Raw genomic sequence first — 24,149 nt, forward strand, 5'->3', positions numbered from 1 at the left:
GAATATATATGTGGGATGCAACATAACACTGGTATTTGGAAGGACTTCTGAATGAGAGGGACTTTACACACAACTTGAGAGAAACATTTTCTAAAAATTAAATGTGAATTGGCTAGTATATCAATATTAACTGTGCTCACAGTTAAATACTTCCATGTGGTTTGTCATACTATGATATACATAACTGCATCCAGTAAAGAGAGCACTTGGATGTAGAAAAAAAGAATTGTTATATTTGATGACTGAGAAGGACTTCTGAGGTAGAAGTTTGTGTAAAAATTGAATTTGGACCAGTGTCTTACTGTGATGTGCTGTGAGTTTCGTAACATATTGAAAGGGAGTCAATGCACTTGCAAACATGCTGGAGTAATGACTAAGGAGTTCAATGTAACAAAACCAGTTCTTGCCCCAAGACCACATTATTCATTATCATTTTCTAAAAGGTTTGTATAAAGTTAATAAATTAGAACTTCTGTTCATTGGTGCAACTCCCTAAAAATTATCACTGTATTATTTGCTAATATTCTAGCAGCTGTGCAGGAAATATGCATTTTTGTCAAAGGAAAATGAAGTATAAAGCTCAGGAAAAAAACCAAACCCAAAGATCATAAGGAAAATGCATAAGGAAAAGTATATTGATTTTCTTCAGCACTGACCTTTAGTTTATTTAGAGCTTCAGGATCCAGGTTACGTGCACAGCTTAACAGTGTCTCTTCCACTTGACTTAGCCAGTCTGTCATCTGACCAATCAGCTTCTGTAACTGCATCTTCTGAGTACTGAAATCTTTCAGTGTCTCTTTTGCTGTCTCTGATATTTCTTTGGCATGTTCCAACTTCTGCCTCAAGTCCGATTCTATAAACTAAAACCAAAATGTTATGTATTAAGGCATTTAGCAATAAAAATGTTTATTATGGTAAATTCTTGAAAAAATGGAAGGTAGAAAAGTGGCACACAATGATAATTTTGCTCTCTTTACAACTTTAACTGGAAATTACTTACATACCTACAAAATTAGAACCATTCAGGATTAAGTTTTAGATATACAATAATCCAAAGAAGGGACACTAACTTACAAAAAGCCAGACTGCAAACTATTGCAGTTATTATTCATTTCTGAAAAATTAAACAGTTGATATTTCCCATTTACTAATTTGCCATATATACAGAACATGACCTACACTCAAACATCTCGATAAAAATAAATATCAGTTTGGGAGTGAGCCCTATGAGCACTGAGGCTTAAAGTATCTCAGTATAAGGCAAGTGAAATTGAAGACAGTACAAAAAATAAGCTAGAATCTTGCCCCTTAATCTGTTCAAAATCAGGAATATGCAAAATTATAACAGATGTTAGCTGAGCACATATCACTAATAGAAATAAATCTAATCAGTCATAATATGGTACTATGTATAAATCAGATTCACAGAATCCTTTATGTTAGAAGGGACCTCTGTAGATTCCTTAGTCCAAGTTCCCTGCCAAGGCAGGGTCAGCTACAGTAGGTGACATAGAAACACATCCAGATGGGTTTTTTTCCTTCTCCAGAGAGGGAGACTCCACAACCTCCCTGGGTAGCCTGTTCTAAAATGTGGGCAAGGCTTGAGTGTTACATTAACTTCGGTTAAAACCTGATATGTATCAAGATAATATCCCTGCCCATGGAAATTACAGAAGTCAGCTTATTTTTTTAAATTTCTGACGTTAAGTTAATAATCTCAAACACCAATTTCTGTTTGAAATCAAGCTGCCAAAATAGTAATACTTTGGTTTTGTGACTGCCCTGGAACACAGAAATAAGTATCTGGCCAAAAGTTTAACAGCTCACCTTTGTGTTCATTGTTTTACATATTTCTTTTAAGAGCTAGTTCAGGGCCCTTATTCTAGCCCACTAGAGGATACTTTTTGGTTAACAAAGCAAATATTTACTGCGTTATAATCCTTTCAAGGAAACAAACTGTGCTTGCACTCACATGTGATGTGGCTTAATGTTGTGAAGAGTAGAGAATATCTGTAGTCTCATATCTTATCAGCTACATTATAAACTATTTCTTCTATTGTGATTTATTAAAAAATACTCCTACAACCCTCATGCTCACTTACTTTATGACATACTGTTGATACAAAAAAAATCAAGGTTACCTTGAGAAATATGAACAAAGAATAGTTATGCTACATAGAAATAATAATACTACATCTGTCACCTTGAAAGAAAAAGGCAGTGTAGGAAAGACAAAAATTTCAGAAAGAATGGTTTTTTTGTTATTTGAGCACAACCTGTGGTTACCTGGAGATCTGCAGGAGGCTCTTGACTGTGGGTCAGTTCTTTGAGTTCTGAAATTTTGGAACTAAGTTGCTCCAACTTCAGTTCTTTATTCTTGACTTCAGACTGTAAAAAAAGATATTGTCAAAGTTTCATACCAAACTACAAGAAGCTTTCAGACTTTCAGAAGTATTCTCCATCAATTTCAAAATTGAAAGAAAATGTAAACACAGTTTAGCAACCAGAGAGAAAACACTGTGTACTAATCTTGTGCTAATCTCCCATCTCTTTTCCCTTATTAGACTCAGTTCAGAGTAATTTTCCCCTCCTTTAAAATAACCATACAAATTATACCATTTAAAATGCTCTAAAAGCTTTTGTTTATTGAAACTGGGAACATAAAGATGAAAATGTCATTGCTTATTTGACTGGAAGTACCTACTGGGGGTGTTAGGTTCCACTGAAAGATTAAATTGCCGAACTTTACACCTGCCCTGAATGCCCAGAAGAATAGTTAGGAGGTATTTTGTGCTAGGGAGGATATAATATTAGATGGTCAGTGAAGAAAGTGACAACTGATTTGGGCCACAGAAGAGGTGAACTGATGGTTGCTGTCCATGTTCATCTATTTCTGATTGCAGAAAGGGGAGGACCCTGCTGTCACCAAACTGCTCTTCCTCTTGCCTTTGCAAAACAAAGTACCAAAAAAAGGTATTATGCATTCTGTGACTGTAAATGTACACTCAGTGATCACATCTGCTATTCTGGCTCTCCTGCATATCAAGTGCACCTGTGGTTTGGGTAGACTGCTTTTAGTCTGAATGGGTTTTAACAGCAATGAATTTAGGTGGTTGGATTGCTACCACCAATTGCTAAGGCATTTGATAAAGCTTAACTTTGAGCAAAATACTGATTTCTCAAGGTTTACATTCTACCACAATTCTTGAATATGTTCACTGTGCATCTTCTTAAGGAAGCAATTTATTCCAAATGAAGTAGAATATGGCTCAATTTATGCCACTTTGATCTTTCTTTTATTGTCTGGAGAACCTGCTTTCCCGGATGAGGTTTTAGAAACTACTCTTTTTTTTTGCCAAACTTTAACTGAAGTTGTCTAAAATTTCCATTGTTTTTTACTGGAACAGAATTCAGCCTAGAACCAAATATAACTGCAAGAGCCAATATAACTATGGAGCTTAGATTTAGTAAGATGTGCCATTCTTGCTTCTGTCAGAAGCAAACACCTTCTAATAAAAAGGACAGGAATGCTCTCAGCTAGCTGTTGGGCACCAGCCCTTGAACAGAGGACACAGAGGTCTGCAACACCCTTATCTTCTGTCTATGCTGAACATTACTTGACATTTTGGTCCACAACATTTTAATCACTGATTTATGGGTAAGAACCTGGAAATCTTTCAGGAGCACTTCCATTCTCTGACTGTTACTGAAGTTGTTGATGCCTTCATTCAGCTGAGAAATGCACTTATTACACCATCCATCCAATTCATCTCCAGTTTTCAGGATGTCATCCCATAGAGACACGCTTACACTCAGTCGGTCAATGTTCTCATCCAGTCTTTCAGACAACTTTTAGGAAAAATGAATATATCAATACCATTCAAAAAATAATTTTAGACTCTATTTTGCAGACAGTTATAAGACAAATGCATAAAAATAATTAGTAAGCCCGGGTAAAATAATTTTCTTGGATTTAGTTCTAAGTTCTGAATTCTAATTTCAATTTACTTACCCAGATCATAAAACAAACACAAATCTTACGTTTGTCTTTCCAAATATTTGTATGTTTTTTTACTGGAAAAGAGTTCAATGTTCAAATAAACTTGATTTTTCAAAAAACAACATTTATCCTTCTTATTGTAATGTAGTAATTTGGTAATAAAGCAGTATACATGTGAAAGTGTAAAACATTAGGTAGAAATTCTTTAACATGAAGGTGGTGAGACACTGGAACTGATTGTCCAGAGCCATTATAGATCGATCTGTGGAAATGTTGAAGGCCAGGTTGGATGGGGCTTTGAGCAAGCTAGTGTAGTGAAAGTTGCCCCTGCCCTGGGGGCAAGGGTTTGGAACCAGATTTTCAAGGTCCCTTCCAACCCACATTAACACATGATTCTGTAACTAGCTTTTATGTTGTTTCTCTCCTATAGTGAAGTCTTTCTCAACATAATTAGCTTAATGCAATTTACTGCCAAACTTATTAGTCCAATTTACTTCTACAAAGTATTGCTGGTATGCATTAGATGTGAGTCAATGTGTGAGCAAATTTACAGTAGTAGCATTCATACACTGCTGTAATACATAATTTAAAATCTATCAAATTGAGGTCATACAGCGGCCAACTTTGTGCATACAGTGGATGCCAAATCCCTCTGACTAAGACTTTGAATTAATACTTCAAAATAAATTTTACTAAACAATTATACTCTTAGATCCTAAGAAAAGAGAAATATTGTCAGCCTAGCCAAACTTAAAAACTATATTTGTTATATAAACACCAGATTCTTACATCTAGCCATTTGTCCACCACGGAGTTCATATCTGTTTTCAATGCAGTGGAGTCGCAGTTATGCACTCTTTTCAGTTCTGCTAACAAATGTTTTCCTTTATTAGTGAAAGTATCCAGGTCTTTTTGTTTATCACTCAGATCATTCTTGGCAGCTTCATGCTGTGGGCATAAATGTTTGTTTAATGAAGCCTTAAAGAAAGAAAGAAAAATCAGTTCTCCAGGTAGCCTCCCTAGCCCTGAATTTGCTAATTTGAATTGGTTAATTCTCATATCTAATATTGAACTACTCCACAAAATACAAAGCAACTGACATGGTTTACTCATGAGCATAATCATATAGGATGATTGTTCTTATAAATAAATCACAAAGGTGACAGTAACAAATTTTGAATTTCTTCCACTTGGTAACCAGATATTTTCTGTACTTAGGGAAATTTCTTTTTTTTATTTGCCTTTCCATTCTTCATTATTGAACAATCTCTTCAGGAATTATAGCCAGGTAAACAGAGGGTACTGCAAATAAAGTTTAGGATTAAAAGCACCATCACTGCTAGGAATTCTGGAAAACAAAAGTACAGATGAGTTCTGAAAGGAACTAGACAAAATCTTAGGCCTACTAAGTTTGCAAGCCTAGGCATAGGGAAATCTTTAAAACATTGTCATTGAAAAGGTGAGATGCTGAGAAAAGACCACAGTAAGAATCTTATGCTTTTTTTTCTACAGGAAGTACTAGAAAGCAGTACTTAACAATAAGCCACTAATATGTATGCATTATGGCCAAAACATTTATTGCACTCGAACTTCTTCAGGCCTAGATGTGGCCACAGCTGCAGCAGGGAATTTTCCTCAGCTGAAGTCGCAAAGGAATGATGTGGAAGTTACATGAAATTCTTTTTTAGACTGGTGAGCTCTGTTCTTTTCTTCTTTAAAGATGTCTCTTAGAAGAGGCCACAAATACACACAATTTAGAATAAGGTTTATACAGATCTGAGTGAAAGATTTTGAATCAAGAGCTCAATAGCCTTCCAAATTAAATTACCCTCCAAAGGAACAGAAGGAATTTAACTCAGGACTGTTTATCTTGGTAAGCTGATGGGCAGGAGAATTTAGTATTTTTGAAATACAATCCAGTGAAACTAATACAATGTAGGGATTCAAATACCTTATCTCTGCTCAATGGCTAGTATCACCATTATACACCATGGCAGAAGTCCTCTCAGGGAAAGAGAGAGACATAAAAATTGTACACATCGGAAATGTGTACAATTCATGGTTTTTTTGTAGCGTTTTATCTATTCCAAAATTTACCCAATATAGAAAAACATTGAAATGTGTCAACTAGAACTATCCTTTCATACTATGATAGGAATAGATCCTCAATGTATTTTATATAATGAGTTTTCCACTATTTTCCACATATGCTTTCTATATATTAAGAATCTGCATTCCCATTAACAACAGATTAATAGACCTCACCAAAATGGAAAAAGGGCTGTATTCTTTCCTCATCATAATCAGTACAATTTAAATTCTGAATGTCAGTGGTCAGTGTGACAAGATTTAACAGTGAATTCAAGGAGCTTTAAACACAGCTCAAGGGCATCTTAAAAAAAAAAAAGTAAATTCAACCCAAAAAATTGTTAAAATTCCTCAAAGGAAAATATATGTCCTTACCTTTGATAATGTTCGCCTGACATCTTCATGATCCTTCCACATGGATTTGGTCACAGAAGCACTGCTAGCACTGTCTATGACTTTCATTACTGTTGACTTCAAGCTCTGATATTCCTTCATCAGATCGATCAGAACATAGGACTGCTCCTTTCTGTAATATGAAAAAAGTGTTTTAGTACCACTTGCTGCCATGTTTCTGAAGGACAGAGAGCATGACATAGCAATTCACCATGGGAAAACCAGGATGCAGTGCTAAACATGAATTGGGCCGCCAAGGAAATATGAATATTTTGGGTTTAGAAATCACTGTCGATCCATCACAAAACATCTTACTGAAGAGACGTGAATATGAATTGCCATCTCATATGTATCAGATACTAAAGCAACTGCCTTCAGTGAAAGAAAGATTGAAACTGGAATTCAAGCTTCTCAGTTCCTACGTTTAACATCTTTTTGACTGAAAACCACATTATAATAATTGTGCTACTCACAGTTAATTAAAAAAAACCAACAAACAAACTTGTTTCTTTAATATGGAGTTGGTTTTGGGGTAAAAAGAAGCAGAAATAAAGACTAAAGCAATGCATACTAAGGTCTGCCTATTTTGTCCTCCAATTGTCAGATGTATGCTTTTGGACTAAAATGTTATATTCAACTTACCTCCCTTCTACTGAGAATAATTTAGCCTTCTGCTAAAAACAAGCCTAATTTTTTTCCCACCCTCTCTCTAGGAAACCTTATGGTAATGGACAGAGGAGAAAGACCTATTCAATCCATTCCTGGTGTTTATACTGAAGACAGAGGAGCAAAACTGATGCTTTATGTGTATTTGTAAAACAGTGTTTTTCAATGAAAGGATTTTGGGAAACATGACATTGTCAAAAAAGAGGAGTGACTGTTTTATGAGCTGGCCCTTCTCTGAATGCTCCAAAGAGCTCTCCAAAATAAGCAGGTTCAGGAGGGTCTGAAATTGTGTCTATAAGAGAGAGAAAATACTGCCAGTTTTCTTTAAAGTTGATCATGAGGCAGTTAAGACAAAGAAAAGGATATGATAAAACTTCCTCTGGTTTCTTCAGCTTCTTTTGTTATCAACTTTCATTGCTAAAACTGATAAAACTGATCATCTGATCATGTGTCATATACAAACACTGGAACTGATTACACACTAATGATTATTATAGACCCATCCACTGGGGCAGACAGAAATACTTTAAAAAATCATCTAGGACCACTAAATATAGAACTGTCAGAAACACATAACCAATAGGGAATGAAAATTTGTGCTAGAAGGAGAATATGTGCCAGCTAGAGTGACAGCAAAAAGTCAGTGGAGAATTCTTATCTTTCAGAAAACAATAACATGTAATATAGCATATATGTAATAAAATCTATATCTGTCATACTGTACTGAGAACCTGTCTGTGGCCTTATTAATAGTATAAGTACAAATGGTACAAATATTCTTGTTAACAATGTGTTTCCATCTTCTACGAAGTATTTAACCTACAAGCTCTGTCCCCAGTAACTAATATAGGAAGAAGATATTACATGTAATAACTGTGTCTCTTTCCCCATCTTCTCCTTTCTTAGCTTAAGTTAAAGATCTACTTACTTTTCATGTATGGCTTTCTTGGTATCCTTCCACAGAGATTCTAAACGATTTATCTCTTTGTCACTCTCGGGAGCAATTGTGATATCTTTTTGGGCTATTTGTTTTGCTTTGTCCATGAGCCACTGGAGTTCATGCTGGTGAGAATTCAATTCTTCATCCAACTGGTTAAAGACCCTCAATCTGCAAGTTAAAAAACCATTAAAAGACCAGCTTCAAATTGACTTATCTTTTTTTTGTTGGTTTTTTTTTCTTTTTTTTTTTCCTTTTTTTTGTTTGCTTGGTGGGGTTTTTTTTGTTGTTTTTTTTTGTGAGAAGATAAAGAATGAAACAGTTGTTCTTAATTTTACTGTGCACAAAACTCCCTTTTTCTAGTATTTCCTACAATATTTGGAGGGGTTTTTTTTGCTAGAACTGGGATCAGAATATAATTTTTCTGATACATATCCTGCTATAAAATCATATAGATATATATGTACCTCCCCCTCAAACAGTCACCTGGAAATATACTCAGATATTTAGATTAATACTTTATTTTTATAAGTGTTTTTAATTCCATCATCCCATGTACAAACTTCAGTTTTACAAGGTAGAGATAGTTACTTCATATGGGATTTGTAATAGCTGTTTGGATCTTAGATTCTTTACGACAAAATATATTTTTGAGACGCAGACTTTCAAGACTGTTCTTTCAATATAAAAGATTAGCAGAACTTGCTTAGTGTTTTGTGCATCCAAATAGTTCACTTATTTACAACATTTTATTAAGTAGATACACGTGCTTGGTAGGAAATAAAGTACCCAGGTAGAAAACCCACACATGCCTCCAGTGAATCATAAAAGGTCTAGAGATTGCAATCAAGGGTGAAAGTGCCAATGTTTTTACCTTTGCTGCAGGGCTTGTAGTGTTGTCTCCTTCAGGCCCTCCTTGTCAGCCTTTTCTTCAGTATCTTCAATGCTCTTCAGTAACTGTTCTTTACGCTCCATGAAAGATCTTTGCAAGGCTCCAAGAGCTTCTGCCTCACTTTGTTTGGTTCCTAGCAGGTTTTGAACTGCCTCCAGTTCCACACCCAGGTTATCCACCATAGCCCTGCAGGAGGTCCTCTGCCCAGAAATGCTGTGTTTCAGATGATATTGAGCCTTAGTAAGGGAACCATCCAAACTGATAGCATCAGACTCCAACTTGTTAAGATCCTTAATAACAGCATTGAGTTCCTTCTCCAGCAACTCAGATTTAGCTTTATCCATATTTCCTGTTTTCTCCACTGTCTGCCTCAGCTTGTGGAGCATTCCTGATACAGCACTATGGAGCTCCAGGAACATTCGCAACTGATCCAGGGCCTCCTGTCTTTGGCTAGTTATCTGACTTGCCTCCTGGAAGATCTGAAAGCAATCTTCAGTCTTTCCCTGCAATGTCTGCTGGTCCTCTGGGCTGCTGAAAGAGCCCAATTTCTCTACAAGCTCCTTCAGAATTTGTAACTCCTGTTTCTTACTTTCAACTTCCATTGAGTGGTTCTATGGGAAAGAAAGAAAATAGAGCTGAGTTTCTTCTTCAAATCAAGAGCTCAGGAAACATTTTAGTACTAAAAACTTATGAGCAAAACAAGTACTACTGAGGGTATTCAGTAGGAATAGTTCAGTGTTACAATTTTGCTTTAAAACTATCAAATAACAAGTCTGTATGTGACTGCAATAGCATACTGGTTTTCAAACAAATAAATTACTCGCTAGTTCTAGATGAGTATTTAGCCAAATGCACTTTACAATTTCTCCGTCTTTAATATTTACATCCAGAAGTTTACCTTATTGTGAGATGCAGCTAGTTGTTGATCAGCTGTGTTTATCTCTGAAGTGGCTTGTAGTTCAGCAAGAAATTGCTTAATCCAATCTGAAAACCTGAGCAGGAGCTCTTCAAACTGCCCATGCTCAGCAACAAGTGATTGAAGGAAGTTGATCCTACAGAATGTCAGATATAAATATGAAAGCACTTGATGCAATTTCATCACTTCCCATAATCAAACCCACAGCTGACCGGTCAGCATTAAAATCAATGCCAGATGGAAGGATAGTAGGAAATGTTACTTTAGTTTGCCATATTGAATTTTTAATTCTGCGGAATAAAACAACATTTGAAACCACCTTTGGATCTTTCCTGTTTCCACTCTTTTATTTACACCAAATGTTAGAGATGCCCCAAAAAACCAAGGTATGTTTTTCAATTTTTCTTTATGAGTATAATCCCAGCAAAGCCAATGTTATTGATGGAAGCTAAACTTTGATATTCAGTCATAGCAATTCCTGCCTATCATCTGAAACTCTGTATTAAGTCTCATTAATTTAGGCTGGGGGTGAGGAATTTCATATTCAACTGCCACTGAAGTAGGGAAGGGTAAAGTCTGACCAGAAGAACAAAATTCAAAAGAAGAATCTGTCCAGAGGAGTACTCAGCAGAACGAAGTACCTAAGTACCAATTCTAAACCTTGACCTTAGAAAAACCTTGCCATTTCCCTTAGAAACTTTTCTACCTAATTTTCAATATGTAGAAGATCATTATATTGTTAAACAATCATATTGACAAAGCACCAAAAAGATTATGACATTGATCAGGATCTATTATTTAAGCTACATTACAAATGGTAAAATATATGTGTTCATCATGGAAAGAACAGAAATCTAAATATATGATAACATACAGTTTGAAATAAAGGTGACAGTTTTTTCTGAGCTTAATATGAGCCAGCAGCCTAACAACTGAGCATTTATAGTATTTATGGCAAATCAGAAATTCAAAGTGAGCTTAAAACTACAATAGTGTGGCTTGGCATAAAATAAAGCATATAACTGAAACAGATTATTGGAGAATTTGGAATTTACTTGGGAAATTGGAACTGAGGAAATGCAACATTGCCTTCATTTCCTGCCCCACACTCCTTCAAAGTCTCTTCTACCAAAAAAAAAAAAAAATAGGGGGAGTGTACGTCAAAAAGATGGCATAATAAATGTGTAGGATTTTTCACCCCCCATTCCTGGGAGTTCAGGGATTGGTATTGATCTAAAACCTTTGTCTTCCAAATGACAATACTGCAAAAAAACACGATTTGGGATTGGTCTTCCTCATCTCAATATTGGTTACTTTAACAAGAAAAAACACTCTGAGGCACAAACCTTTTATCAACAATTTGTGGTAAAGCTTTCCACCTTTCATCCAGCTCTTCAAATTTTTCTTTTATTGTTTTCACACACTGCTTTGAAGCTGTTGGAAACAGTGACTCATTTAACTGTAAAAGACTTTCATAGACACAAGTGTGGGACTCAATATCTGCTCGCAAATCCTGGGAAAACAATGGATTGAAAAGCTTTTAGTTTAAGTATGGCACCATATTATGCAAAATAACAAGAACTAATAAAAAACCAGCTACAGATTTCCAGTACAGTACTTTGGGTCAAGTGAGTGAGCAGAGGCAAATCCTTGGAGGAATTGTTGCCTCTTAGGACAAGCAGGTACTCAACACATCTCAGACAGCTAAATTCAGTAGGGATTCGTCAAAGTTAGTATTTTTCTCTCCTTCAGGACAAAGTGTGACTTTTCCATACAGCTTTATTGTATGATGGTAGTGGCTAAAACTGACACTGCATTTTGCAGTAGATTTTGTGTGCAGCAAGAGAACTGTGAAGACATGTTGCAAACTGGCTCAAACAAAGCAAAACACTAAAAAACCAAACCAAACCAATCAACCAAACAAACAAAACCCCAAAAACCCCAATAACAAGCAACCAAACAGCAAACTAATCCCCAAAGAAAAAACCACTCAACGACAGCAACAAAAAACCCCAAACTGTCAATTAATTTTCCTTTTCTATTTGTCTTCAAGGAAGAAGGTAAAAAAGACGTTACATTTGGCCAACTGCTTCATATTAATCTAAAAACAAATGGCAAAAATTCAAAGGGAAGGCATAATTTAGAATAGGATGATAGCCTTGTGTTTGAAAAAAATAATCAGAGCCAGACTTCCATTGCAATTTCAAAACCTTCAAGCATTTTTTCATCTGAGAACCTTTCCTCACATGCAAAAAAATAAAAATAAAAGAAAAGAAGTATTGGCTAATAAAGAAATTTCCCTAGAGAAAGGATCTTCTAACAAGCAGACTGATGTCCTTCCTTGATAGATAATACGATATACCAAGGTACTCAACACCTCTTTTCTTCTTCCTTTTTTCTTTAGCTGTCATACTATAGTTAAATGTAATAGTAAAGTCATTGAGAAATAGCAAGTGGTAATGTAATACCTCCTAGGAGATTTGCAAAGCCCAGAATCAATTGACTTGCCAGACTATAATGGAGCAATTCCTTCCTTTAAAAGACATAGAAATACACAGGAAAATGCAGAAGGACAATATTTCATTTGAAACCTACCTGCAGTGCCAGCAGTTCACCTTCCAGCTTAATTCTGTCAGCAGAAACACACTGCTCTGCAGGCCTGCCCACAGCTTCACACCCCTCCAGCCAGGCCAGGAAGGCAGACAGCTCCTTCTCCTGCCTAGCAAAATCACAGCCTAGAGTTACCAAGTCATTCTCTCAGTCTCACACACTGAGCCCAGGAAGGTCTCTGTGTCCATCACAACAGATGTGGGAGTTTACTCACTTCTGCCACTGAGCCAGAAGATTCTCTAAGAAGCTCTGTTTCTCCTTAGCACTTTCCAGCACTTTTTCGTATTTCTGCTGTAATGCTGTGACCTTTTGAGCAGCTTTTTCTTTGCTGGCCACCTTTCGGATACCGGCTGAGAGAGAGGCCAGAGGATTGCTCAGTTTTTCCACAGTATGACAAAGGTCCTAGTGAACATGTAAAACAACAACACATAAATAACAGAGTTATGGTAACAACGGTGGGAAAAATTCTCTAGTTCTATTCATAAGTTTGAAGCAATGCTACATCCATCAGATCATGAAGTCACTTCACAGCTTAGATATTGCTCAGGCCCACCCTAGGTACACGTGCTACCAGCATACCAGTGAGCTAGACTGTAGTGGCTAAAGACTTCCCTAGAAACAGTGCTAAAGGGAAAAATCTCTGCAAAAAAAGAGTCAGAGCTCCTGAATGGGCATTTGACACACATCATCCATGTAGGAAAAGCTCCAAATTCAGGAAAAACCTTGAGAAAAAAAAAATGAGGAAAAAGTTTTCCTCATGTCTAAGAATTGCTCTAATTTATATAGAGTAAACTCAAAACCACACTTCAGCAGCTGAGGACTGTTGGACTTGCAGCCATAGGTGAAGTAGAGAAAATTACTTGAAACTTTTGTCAGCATTAGCTAAAGGTCCTTTTCATAGAAATGACATCTAATGTTAACTACATTTTCCTGTGTTGCTGTTTCTAGAAAGCTGGGAAACTTGTCCATATCAAAATGATTGAAATGTAGTACAGTGAGTTAGAAAATCACAAAATGAAACTGATTTAAGATCATGAAATTTCCAACTCACAGGTGCGCAATAGTAACAATAATAATTTTTATAATTACAAGGGATCATATATAGGAGGAAATATTAATTATCTGCTGATAATTTCACATCAAGATATTTAATCATCATGATCCCCTAAAGAGGAAAAGAACTTATAACAGCATGCTCAGCATATTCATAAGGTTTAAAAGTCAATAAAAATGGTGATTACAAGTGCTGTCTAAATAAATTCCCCATATGCAAAATATTTTTCCTCAACTAGTATCATGCTTTTTTTGAAGCAGAAAGGTCACGTCCTCCCTGAAAACAGCCTTTGTAAGTAGTTATCAATCACTAAGTTCAGAAGATATTATATGCATTTTACTGCAACAACATTATGACTAAAATTTTTTGTAATATTTTCTTAGAAAGAAAGGCTATGATTATTGTTGAAAAAATACATCAGAACTTACAAACAAAAATACTACACCAAACTCTCTGAGATGGAATTATTTGTAGCTTGAATACCAATCCAATACTTATTTTCCTTTTGTGATGGACTGAACCAAATATCCAAATAACCATGGATTTCTAGCATCACAGATAAAAGTGTCTAAGCTGAAATCTGTCCAGTCTCTTCATTGCCCAAGAAAAGCTTCTTCCAAGGATACATTTTCTTTAATCACAGAATACCTATATTAAAATCCAAGTTTCATGAAAACCTTAGAGGAAAAATATCTAACAGACTTGTTTCTTATCTCCTGTTTTTCATAATGTTTTAGATGCATAAAGTTAAACCAGTAACCTGAAGGATTAGGTGGTACTTTTAGGCTTTTTCCCCCTAGATTGGGAAAGAAACTTTCCAATCCTGCCTGAAATGGTGACAGGCAGCCCTTGCCTCCTTCTGCCTTTGCCCTGAGCTGTGTGGCATCAGGCAGCCCCTGGTCTGGGGGTGACTGGCATTTCTGTAAGGAGGTCAGTGTGACAGCGTGTCCCTGGGCTCAGCGCCAGGAACAGCTGGCCGCCCGCTCACCGTGCAATCCTGCAGGGCTGCGTATGTTGCTGCTGCTGAAGAGCACGACGTGAGAGGCTCAGCTAGCTTAGCTTCAAATTCAGATACTGACTGCTGCACCTATAAAAAAACAAAGGCACACCAGAAGCTAAAACCAGCAGGAATTACATAAATGATTCTTTAAATAACATATTTTAAATGTTTGCTGCTAAGAGAAGTTTATATCCTAAACCTTTGTAGTGCTGAGTGCCTTTTGAAGTTAAAAGATACTAACAGTGCTCAGTTCCTCCCAGCTGGGGCAATAAAAATATTTAAATTATTTTCTTTACAACCTTCTGTCAACCAAAGAATGAAGTTAAAAGTGTTTATAAGAAGTATGGATGTGGTTCAATAGTGCAATATCCAGGAGACTCACATGGGTTTGCAAGAAGACAACACAATTTTTATGTATATAAAGTGTGTATATTTTACTGTGTTTCTGAGGCTGCCTTTTAGGTAATTCAAAGCACAAATTTATGTATCTATGTCTTTCAATTACCTTACAAATTCACTTATTTATTTTAGTCCATCCTGTTATAATATGCATTTTATAGTCAATTTTAGAAAAATATAGAGTAATTCCATAAATTGCTTTAAACAATCCATTAGATTTTTCATAATCTACCTGTTTAAGACTTTCTTCATATTTCTGCTGTGCTGATGCATTCCCTGTGATTGTTCCTTCCAGTCTCTGTGCACGATCTCTTAGTTCTTCCCAATACCTTTTGACCTGAGTCAGTTTGGCTTTAATACGTGCACGTTCTCCAGAGGTAACAAACTGGGAAAAAGCCTTGGCTTCCTCTTCTAGGTTTGAGATTCCAGTTATTTTACCATCTATCTCTTTATTAATAACCTAAAATATATAGCAAAAAAATTCAAAATAAAATTTTAATTATTAAAAAATATTTTCCCATTCCTTTTTTTTTCTTTATGCTACAAACATCCTTCATCAAAAAATTACATGAGGAGAGTTCATTGACCACTTGAAATAACTAGCTACCAAAGTCTTTAATCTACCCTTTATAATACCCCTCTATAATATCTTTAATATACCCATTTTCTTTTTGAAACTATCTCTGGCAAAGGTTTAAAATACAGGCTGCCCTAGAACCAGTGTGCATGAAGAGCAATTACAATTGGCTGAGGTGCATATTTTCAAGCAGACGTGATGGTTCATATTTTGTATCTCTTATATCGCAGAAAAGTAGTACACAATTCTCTTTAAGATTAAAAATAAACAGAGGATGGAAAAACATGACTGTGTCACTGAAAAAGTAGTGTAAAGGAGTTGAACCCTAACAGTTGGTTAGTTATGTTTAACAGGTTTTCAAGCACTTACTAAATAAAACATGCCATGACTACAAAGCAGTACAGATGGTTTTTCTTTTCTAATTTAAAATACTACAGCATAATAAAGGATAAATTTAATTAGATCATAAGTTAGGATGAGTGTGCCCTTAGGCAGAAGATTAAATAAAGAACCACATTGCAGTATAAATAGGAAACCATGAAACAAGGGTGATAATGGTTTTTGGCAATTTTTTATGTGTCCTTTACCTCAATTAGTAAATGTATAAAGACAAACTTGCACTGGCTTTACATTTCAGCAGCTGCATGACAGCAACCGTCTCCTATCATTTTGTACTTGTCTTATTACAAATTAGAGGCAAACTTGGCAGCTACATCATCCAAAAAAGAAACTTATAGTGTTTCTCATTCAGTGGCTATTTATTCAGTTGACACCAATGGACTTGGAATTAAGCTTTTTTTTTTCACAACAGTTGTTGGTTTTTTAAAAATTATTGCTGATTTATCATGTCCATGGAGCTCTCAAAAGCAATGGAAAACACCCATTGGGAGAGATTTGAAAGATCAAAGTGATTTTCTTTGTAATTGAAGTAGGCAAGAGCACTCTCAGATAAATGTTAGAATATGTATACACATGAAAGCAACAAAAAACTTTATTGAAAATGCACTCTCAAAGCACAGGTAGTGCCCAGCTTCTAATTACAATAGTGATAAAAATATGGTCTCTTTCTTATAAAGCCATTGTAAAGCTCAGGAGTGGCTTGCTGCAACATTCAGTCAAAAATTAGCAGGGTGACTGTCAAGAAAAAAGAAGTGGTGTTATAAGAATTTATAGTTTCTCTTTATGCAATGTATTCTGAATTAATTTGGATTATAAAATATCTTTTTTTGTACGAGAACGTGTTACTGAGGAAAAATACTGGATTTGCAGTCCTGAAGCTGAAATTATCTAACAATGCAGCAGATACAAATGAGGCAGTGCTTTCTCACTCCCACGCTATTCTGTTAAATTCACTCAGTTACATAAAAGAAGGTGGATAATTGAGGCTTTCAAACTCGCACTGAGTCTGCCACCAATGGTAACTACTTGTGATAACTGTCATTTTGTTCCACCAGGAATTTCAGAGAAATGTGTAGGTGAAAATCTGGCTCTGCTGAAGTCACTGGGGCTTTGCAATCAGCATCACCAAAATCAGAATATTACCACTACTGTGTAGGATAATTACATTCAGCTGACCCCAGGCTTTTTATCTGGTCAGCCTAAGGTGTCAAGGAGCACACTGTTTGTTTTTTTTTTTTGCCATCTGCCCTATGTTGAAATGCTCCTTACTAATGTGGTGTAGTAGAAATGATGTACTAAGAATTCTGATTAGTGTTGTGAAACAGAGTAGCTCATCAGGAAACTTACAACAAAACATAACAAACTCTTCAAAATCAGGCACAAAGCAATGCTGCTGAAGCAGATCTCCAGCTATGTCCATGCATTGGAGGTGACATAACATGTTTCACATATCACAGCTCATAAAGCTCATTAGTTCACTTGAGGTACAATGATTTACCCTATGCCTTGTGTGGAGGATTTTCTGGTTTATGTCTGTTCTCTCAGGTGGTCATAAACATCATCTGCTGACCATGGTGCTTATATGTGTAAGAATTATGATGGAATTTTCAGAAACTTCCAGTGCAGTGTAGAAATCACTGCTTATCTGTATCTACAGTAAGGAACAACCTTTCAGGGAACTGGATTGGAGGAAGCTAGTAGGACTTAAGGCTCCATTTACACAGACAAGAACTGACACACTGCAATGCAATATTAGCATGATTTGATGCACTTATTTTCTATCTTAAACACTGGAATCCTGTCAACTAATTATTGAAAAGCAGGACAATACTATAATATATGTCAGTGGAATAAGCACATACATATTATTTCATAAGGAAACTGTTTTTGAATTGCTGTGATGATGAAACAAGAATTCAAACATTGTTTTGTTGTTCAATTATGAAATCAAGAGATTTTATTTATTTAGTCTTTGTAAAGTTGTGAACAAATTAAGAACAGGATAATCTGTCAATAAACGCTTTCTGTCACATGAAACAAGTGCCTAATAGGAACCTTTGGACATAGTGTCACAAACTGGTCTGGAAGCAGCTGCACACCTCTGCACCTCCTGAAGAACAAGTAGGTCACAGAAAAAAGAAAATGGCAATGTGTACTGCCTACTGAAAAATTCTGCATCCTTAGAAACACGCCATTCCAGAGAAGGTACATTTCTGTTTGTGGAAGTGTACAAAGTCAGCCCTTGAGATTAAATGCTTGGAGACAATATGCACCTCAGTCAGCAATTTGAAACTAAACCACTGTAACTACAGGAATGTACATGGAACTGCAGACAGTAGAAATACAATCACATAAAATTTTATGTAGGTTTTCAAGCTACCAAGAGCAATAGTTTCTTTATTAATTCAGCATAAAAGATACATAAATCAAGTCATAACTAGCTTGCAAGATTAAAATCAAGTTCTGTAGCCACTAGCTGTTGTATGTTTAAAAAACCCCCCAACTTGTATTTATGTAGCTATTTTGTTGAGATTACTCAAAACATAAGAAGGGTATAAATTATGTTTTTAACCATACACACAAAGACATCATATATGTAAACACTAAAACAGAAGGCAACCTGTAAGAATTTTCCTTTAGTTTATATAAGACCTTACTGCTTTGTATATTCGTGTATAAAACGTACCATCATTTCCTCGCGGTACTTTTGAAACACGTAAAATGTCTCTTTTCTCATTTGGCCTCTGGAAAAATAATGGCTAAATGGGCTTTTAATACTAAACATAACAAGAACTAATCACCTTGATTTGGCTGATCTGTATGTCCAAAGGAGATGATGATGCTTCCAAAGTTTCCAGTTCTTTTTCTTGTTCAGCTATCCAGTTGGACAGAGCTTCAAAATTATTGCCAAAATGATCCCACTTGTTTTTCACCATTTCCATGCTTTTAATACTAAAATTGACCAAATCAATTAGAGAGAATAAACAGTTTAATATAATGAAGCTGCCCATATTCTTGCTAAAATAAAAATGGAACTTATTCAATCTACAGGAGGGTATTTTTAAAAAGTTCTCATTTTAGAGGATCAAGTTGTGCATCTAAATTAAAACATGGTTCTCTATTAAATCATGCACCAAAAGTCAAACAAGTGCATTAGTAATAGAGGGGAATTAAGTGGTAAAAGAAAGTACAGTTTTATTAATCAGCTGTACAAGAATTTCACCATAGCAGGAAGAGAAAGGAAAAGCAACATCAACAGGATGAAATTTTTATGAAATAATATGGAATGATGATTAGACCAGAAATCTAAATATTTAGGTGAGTGCATAGATGTTCATCATTTAGTCCCTAGACCAGAATGATTTAAACCAGTGAAATATGGACATACACACAGTCACCAATGCTTGACTGCTTTATTGATCTTGCTTTTTCATAACAGCAATCTCCACCTCTTATAGGAAGTTCATGTTTGCTGTGGCAATGATTTCCTCTCACACCAAAGAATCAACAACTAATGTGACTCAACTCCCTCAGAGTTAGTAGTTTTACATTATAGGTATGTTAAACAGAGACAGGTTATGAATGATTTTTCTATGTCTGGGCTTGCAAACAAAGTACCTATTTTTTTGTCACAAGTAACAAGGCCATTATACAAGGCCTAACAGCATTAACTTCCAGTATACAAGTTTCTGCTCCTTTCAAGCAATTTAAACCAGTCCTAATGTAGGCCCTGCACACAGCTTGCAAAACACACATTTTCTACTTCACTGAAAATATTAAAGTTTCATCATAAAAGTTTGAATATTACAAAATTTCAAAATACATTTTCCTTCTAAATATAGTCTAAAAACCATTCCACGGTAAAAAGTTCTTAACTTTCCCCCCCCCTCATTAAAGCTAGAGGAATCTTTAAGAAAAGATGTAGCCTAAAAATGTAAAAGGTGGCCTTTTTATTTTTTATTTATTTTCAAAATTTAAAAAAAAAAAGTCAACAGCCATTTACTGATAAGAGTGTATGCAAATTCCAGTTATTTGTAGGAAAACAATGTGCAAAAATATTTCACTCAAGCTCAGCTCATGAAAATACAGCTGGAAATCAGAATCCAGGGACCAATTCAGTGGCACAACTGCTGTTGCATGCCTTTGTTGGAGTTTCTTTAAGAAAGCCACAGACTGTAAAGAATAAAACCCCAAACACACTGCACATCTCTGCATGATCTCCTTGGAAGACAGATGGGCTAAGCTGTTACAGTAGCTGACTGTGGAGAGCTGCCCAAAATTTTCTCTTTTTTCCTGTTCCCTGGCACACTAACTAACTTATGAATTTGGAATAATTTCACTTTAAATTACTTGGCCAAGATTTTTATTGATGATGCAAGTCATAACTCTTACATACTTACTATGAGTTCTGTGGATTCCCTGTAGATAGCTGTAAGTATTTGCACCTTTTACAGAAGGTATTTAGCTTTTTATTATCTGTCACTCTACCACAGATATTCTGTACAATCCATACATTCAACTAAAACCTACTTCATATCTACACTGAAAGGGTATTATCAATGATGACTTTTATTTAAAAATAAATTACTTTATCAAAAAAGCAAATATTAATTGCTGTAAGGGTAAATTTATTACCCTTCTGAAAAATCACACTAGTTTTCTCCCTTACAGTGGAGAAAGGGTGTAAAGAATTTAGTAAGAGATAGTAGAATTTGACTGTAAATCACTCTAGCTCTTCATGTTGGAGAAAGCACTACATAAATGGTCAGACCATTTGCTGCACAGGCTAGTTTTTCTGGTTTATAACTGTTCTTTCACACCAAGAAGAAAAATGACACTAAATTAAAATCAGATTAGCATGACAGTGGTCATTATGAGGAAAAACACCCCAGTTATTTGGGTATGGCCCTTCGCTCATATTCTGTTTGAGGTGATGGTAACTTCTTAATCTTATGCAGCAAATTATTCAAGGGAGTAATTCCAGTAAGACAAAATATAAATGGCACAGGTATCTATGACTTGTGTATCAGATCTAGTGTATGCAAAAATACTGATTTCATACATACAAACGTATCTGTATAGGGATAAAATGAGAATAGCAACATTCTGAATTTCAGTAACAAGTTCAATAACTGAATTATTCACTTGAGAAAAGTGAAGAATTTTTTTCAAATACAAAAAAGCTACAAATATTTATCAAGCTTTCCTTGGAGTTCGAACCTTTCATTTTTAAACAAAATCTGGAAAATGATGCCTTTGTTTTTTTTGGCAGCAGAAGCAGCTTTTGATATTGATTGTGAAATATAATCTGGGCATTCAGCTAAAATGAAGGCACTTTTTGACACTCCTATAGAGAAAGTGGAATGCTGAAAAGTGAGGCAAATGTGGTAAATGTGCTGCTCTAATACTCCGAGATTTTTCTTTCCCAAAGAGTCTGGTACCTCAAGAATGAGCTCAGTTATCCCTTCTTCACAAGACTGGGGCTTAAAGATAAGTGAAAGGTTAAACGTAACTAACTTGTATGAACTACATATAAGTAAAAGAAGAACATTTGTTAGTTTGCACACACTCTTTTGACATATTTGGTACCATAGCTTGGTTACTATGCCAGAGAAAGCAGTAAATGACAGAGCTGATGAGACAACACAAAATGCTGACACAGTAATCTAGAAATCTGATACAATCTTATAGTCAAAAATAAATATTAGGACTTGTTAAGAACATACTCTTCTTCAAGAGTAACTTCCATTTTTTTCACTTGTTCTTGGATTGATTTTGCCTGATGCTGAAGGGACTGCTTGTTCTTTGAACCAAGCTGTATCTCAGAGGAATTCTTCACCAGATTCTCAGCCTGTACTGCCATTGCTTCAGTTTGTTTAGAAAGTTCCTGTAAGGATGCAATACATATTAATACCACCACAGAGTTTCATATATTCACACAAAAAGTATTTTTCCTCAATGTTTATGGTTGGAACAAAGTACCCATGTCCTACAGATATATTCTGAATGTGTAAATACACAAAAACAATCTCTGAGGGAAGTTAATTTTAGGTTACATTTAAGAAAAGTCCATTTGAGCTAACTAGACGGAATTAAATTTATGAAGGGATGCAGTAGGTGCAAAAATTCTTAACTCAAAAAAAATCAGTTTCTTCTATAGCTCTTCAAGTAATTTATTTTTGCATTTCAGAAGACAATATACATCTTTACTTAATTTTTCAGTCCCACAATTCACCAAGTGGATTTTGCAGTACCTCATATTTTTATTTTCACTTTGTTTAGCAATTATTTTCTGTCACAAACATTAAGCCCACACACCAGAAAAACTGATGCTGAGCATAATCAAGACAGGTATAGTTTATTATTGGCTTCATCAAAGGTTAACAGCGGTGTGTAAACTGTGGCACTTAGGAAAAACAAGCACTATCATTACTTCTGTAGTAGTAAATAAAATGGGCCGGGATAATTCTGTCTTACTAAGGACAAATGGCATGTTATGGCTCTTGTCCATGGGTAGACGTTTCTCCTTTTTTTCTCAGGGCTAAGAGTGCTATTTGCCACATTCCACACAACTTTGCCAAAGTGCACCCTAATAATGTTGACATGCAAGTGCTCGACACTGGATTACCAGCATAGATGATTATTGAGCATAAAATGGGATAAAATAATACTAACTTTCATACATATGCTTCAGATGCAGACTTTGAGATATCCTTCATGTTTTTTTTTTCATAAAATGACTTTTTACCTCGGGAAAGTTTATGCGATTTCTCATCTGTACATGCAATTTCCATCAGCATTAATGGGAAACCATGCAAAGATTGAAGGCAATGCACTCAGCCTATGCTGACAGGCAAGGAAGAAAGACACCTGAGTTCCTGCATTTCGCACAGTCAGTACCTTTGTCTGATCCAGTTCTGAGGAGAGGCTCTCTAAACTGCTAAAGTTTAAGATACGTTCAAGTACAGAGCTTGCTTGATTGAGATATTTTACTACTGTTTCTTTGTCTCTTTCAAACTGCTCCCATTTATTTATTGTGACCTAAAAAACAGACAAACAAAACCAAAAAAGGAACACAAGGAGATCAAAGGGGAGAAAACGAGATTTTCCCTGTACATTACTGAAAAAGGAAAAAATAGAAAGTCTTGACATAAAATAAAACAATTTTCCCTGAGAAGCCATCTACTCAACAGTGAGTAGATGAAACTCTTCTAAACCAAATAAAACTTTTTCCTTGAATGTTTGCTGACTCATCTTAAGCTGTGCTAAAAAAGCACTGTCCTCTAAGCTGCCAGCAATATTTAAATCTTATATTTGATTGTTCTGTAAGAAATCTAAAGGAATACATGCAGACACTTAGTATGACAAGCAGTAAAAAATATCAAAACGATTTTCAAGTTCTTTAATGAAATAAATTACAGTAAAATGTTAGAAGAAAATCCCTACCATAGGATAATCACACATAAGGACCTATTTTCTCTTTTCTAATAATGTAGAATTTTAATTAACTTACAGCATTTAATTAACTAGTCACAAGAACTATGATAGCTTAAACAATTATTTTCTTGATTCTGAAGCACAGATTAAGACTTTACATATGGGAATTTTTAGAGAAAAAAATTGTTTCAATAATTAGTGTTTATATTAAGAAGTGACTTGAGGTTTATTGATTGTATCTCTCATCTTGTGTTTTCTCATGGGAAATAATTTTAGTGACTTTAAACTTTTGCACAGAATAGTGGCCACTTGAATTAACATTCTGCTCAGAAACATGTAAAGAGCAAATCAGATATGGATGCAAGAAGCTACAAATTGTAATCCTAGTTTAGCCCATGATCAATTACACAAGCTGAAGCAATCCATTTGAATTACCCATAACTTCCTCCTTCTTTAAATTCAGGATCACAGCATGTATTTCACACAGTAGTTGTTAGGATTGTATTTGCACATCAAGTGTTATAAACCTAATATCCAGCCTAAGGACACTCAACTAAAGAGCAATTTAGTAATCAGAAAAGAGACACTGAACAATAAATTCACAGATAAATTATTTAAAACTGTTAACTATTATGAATTAATAGCTCAGACTTTTAAACACTTCTAGCCAGAATGCTATTTCTTTGCTATTTAAGAGGTATACAGCTTCAAGAAGTTTTCATAGAGGTACTAATCATGAAAAACTCAAGGACCAAGAGTCAAAGATGAAAAAATGAGCTCA

The 24,149-nt window shown here is 35.4% G+C and overlaps 1 protein-coding gene across 23 annotated transcripts in view; it reads right to left on the reverse strand.

The window, feature by feature from the left end:
• Window positions 1–24,149, reverse strand: part of SYNE1 (spectrin repeat containing nuclear envelope protein 1) — a 291,288-nt gene that overhangs the window by 160,763 nt on the left and 106,376 nt on the right. For all 23 annotated transcript variants that reach the window (XM_064413327.1, XM_064413326.1, XM_064413343.1 and 20 more), the window contains 16 exons: window positions 22,832–22,972; window positions 21,658–21,818; window positions 18,733–18,883; window positions 15,188–15,415; window positions 14,545–14,643; window positions 12,717–12,904; window positions 12,488–12,611; window positions 11,239–11,405; window positions 9,875–10,028; window positions 8,959–9,587; window positions 8,076–8,255; window positions 6,464–6,614; window positions 4,790–4,948; window positions 3,667–3,849; window positions 2,287–2,388; window positions 657–860 (listed from right to left, as the gene is read on the reverse strand). In XM_064413327.1, coding sequence (XP_064269397.1) covers window positions 657–860; window positions 2,287–2,388; window positions 3,667–3,849; window positions 4,790–4,948; window positions 6,464–6,614; window positions 8,076–8,255; window positions 8,959–9,587; window positions 9,875–10,028; window positions 11,239–11,405; window positions 12,488–12,611; window positions 12,717–12,904; window positions 14,545–14,643; window positions 15,188–15,415; window positions 18,733–18,883; window positions 21,658–21,818; window positions 22,832–22,972 — 3,021 coding nt within the window. The remainder of the gene's footprint in view (window positions 1–656; window positions 861–2,286; window positions 2,389–3,666; window positions 3,850–4,789; window positions 4,949–6,463; window positions 6,615–8,075; window positions 8,256–8,958; window positions 9,588–9,874; window positions 10,029–11,238; window positions 11,406–12,487; window positions 12,612–12,716; window positions 12,905–14,544; window positions 14,644–15,187; window positions 15,416–18,732; window positions 18,884–21,657; window positions 21,819–22,831; window positions 22,973–24,149) is intronic.

This window comes from Passer domesticus, chromosome 3 (genome assembly GCF_036417665.1).
Source record: "Passer domesticus isolate bPasDom1 chromosome 3, bPasDom1.hap1, whole genome shotgun sequence".
In the NCBI taxonomy this organism is placed as follows: Eukaryota; Metazoa; Chordata; class Aves; order Passeriformes; family Passeridae; genus Passer; species Passer domesticus.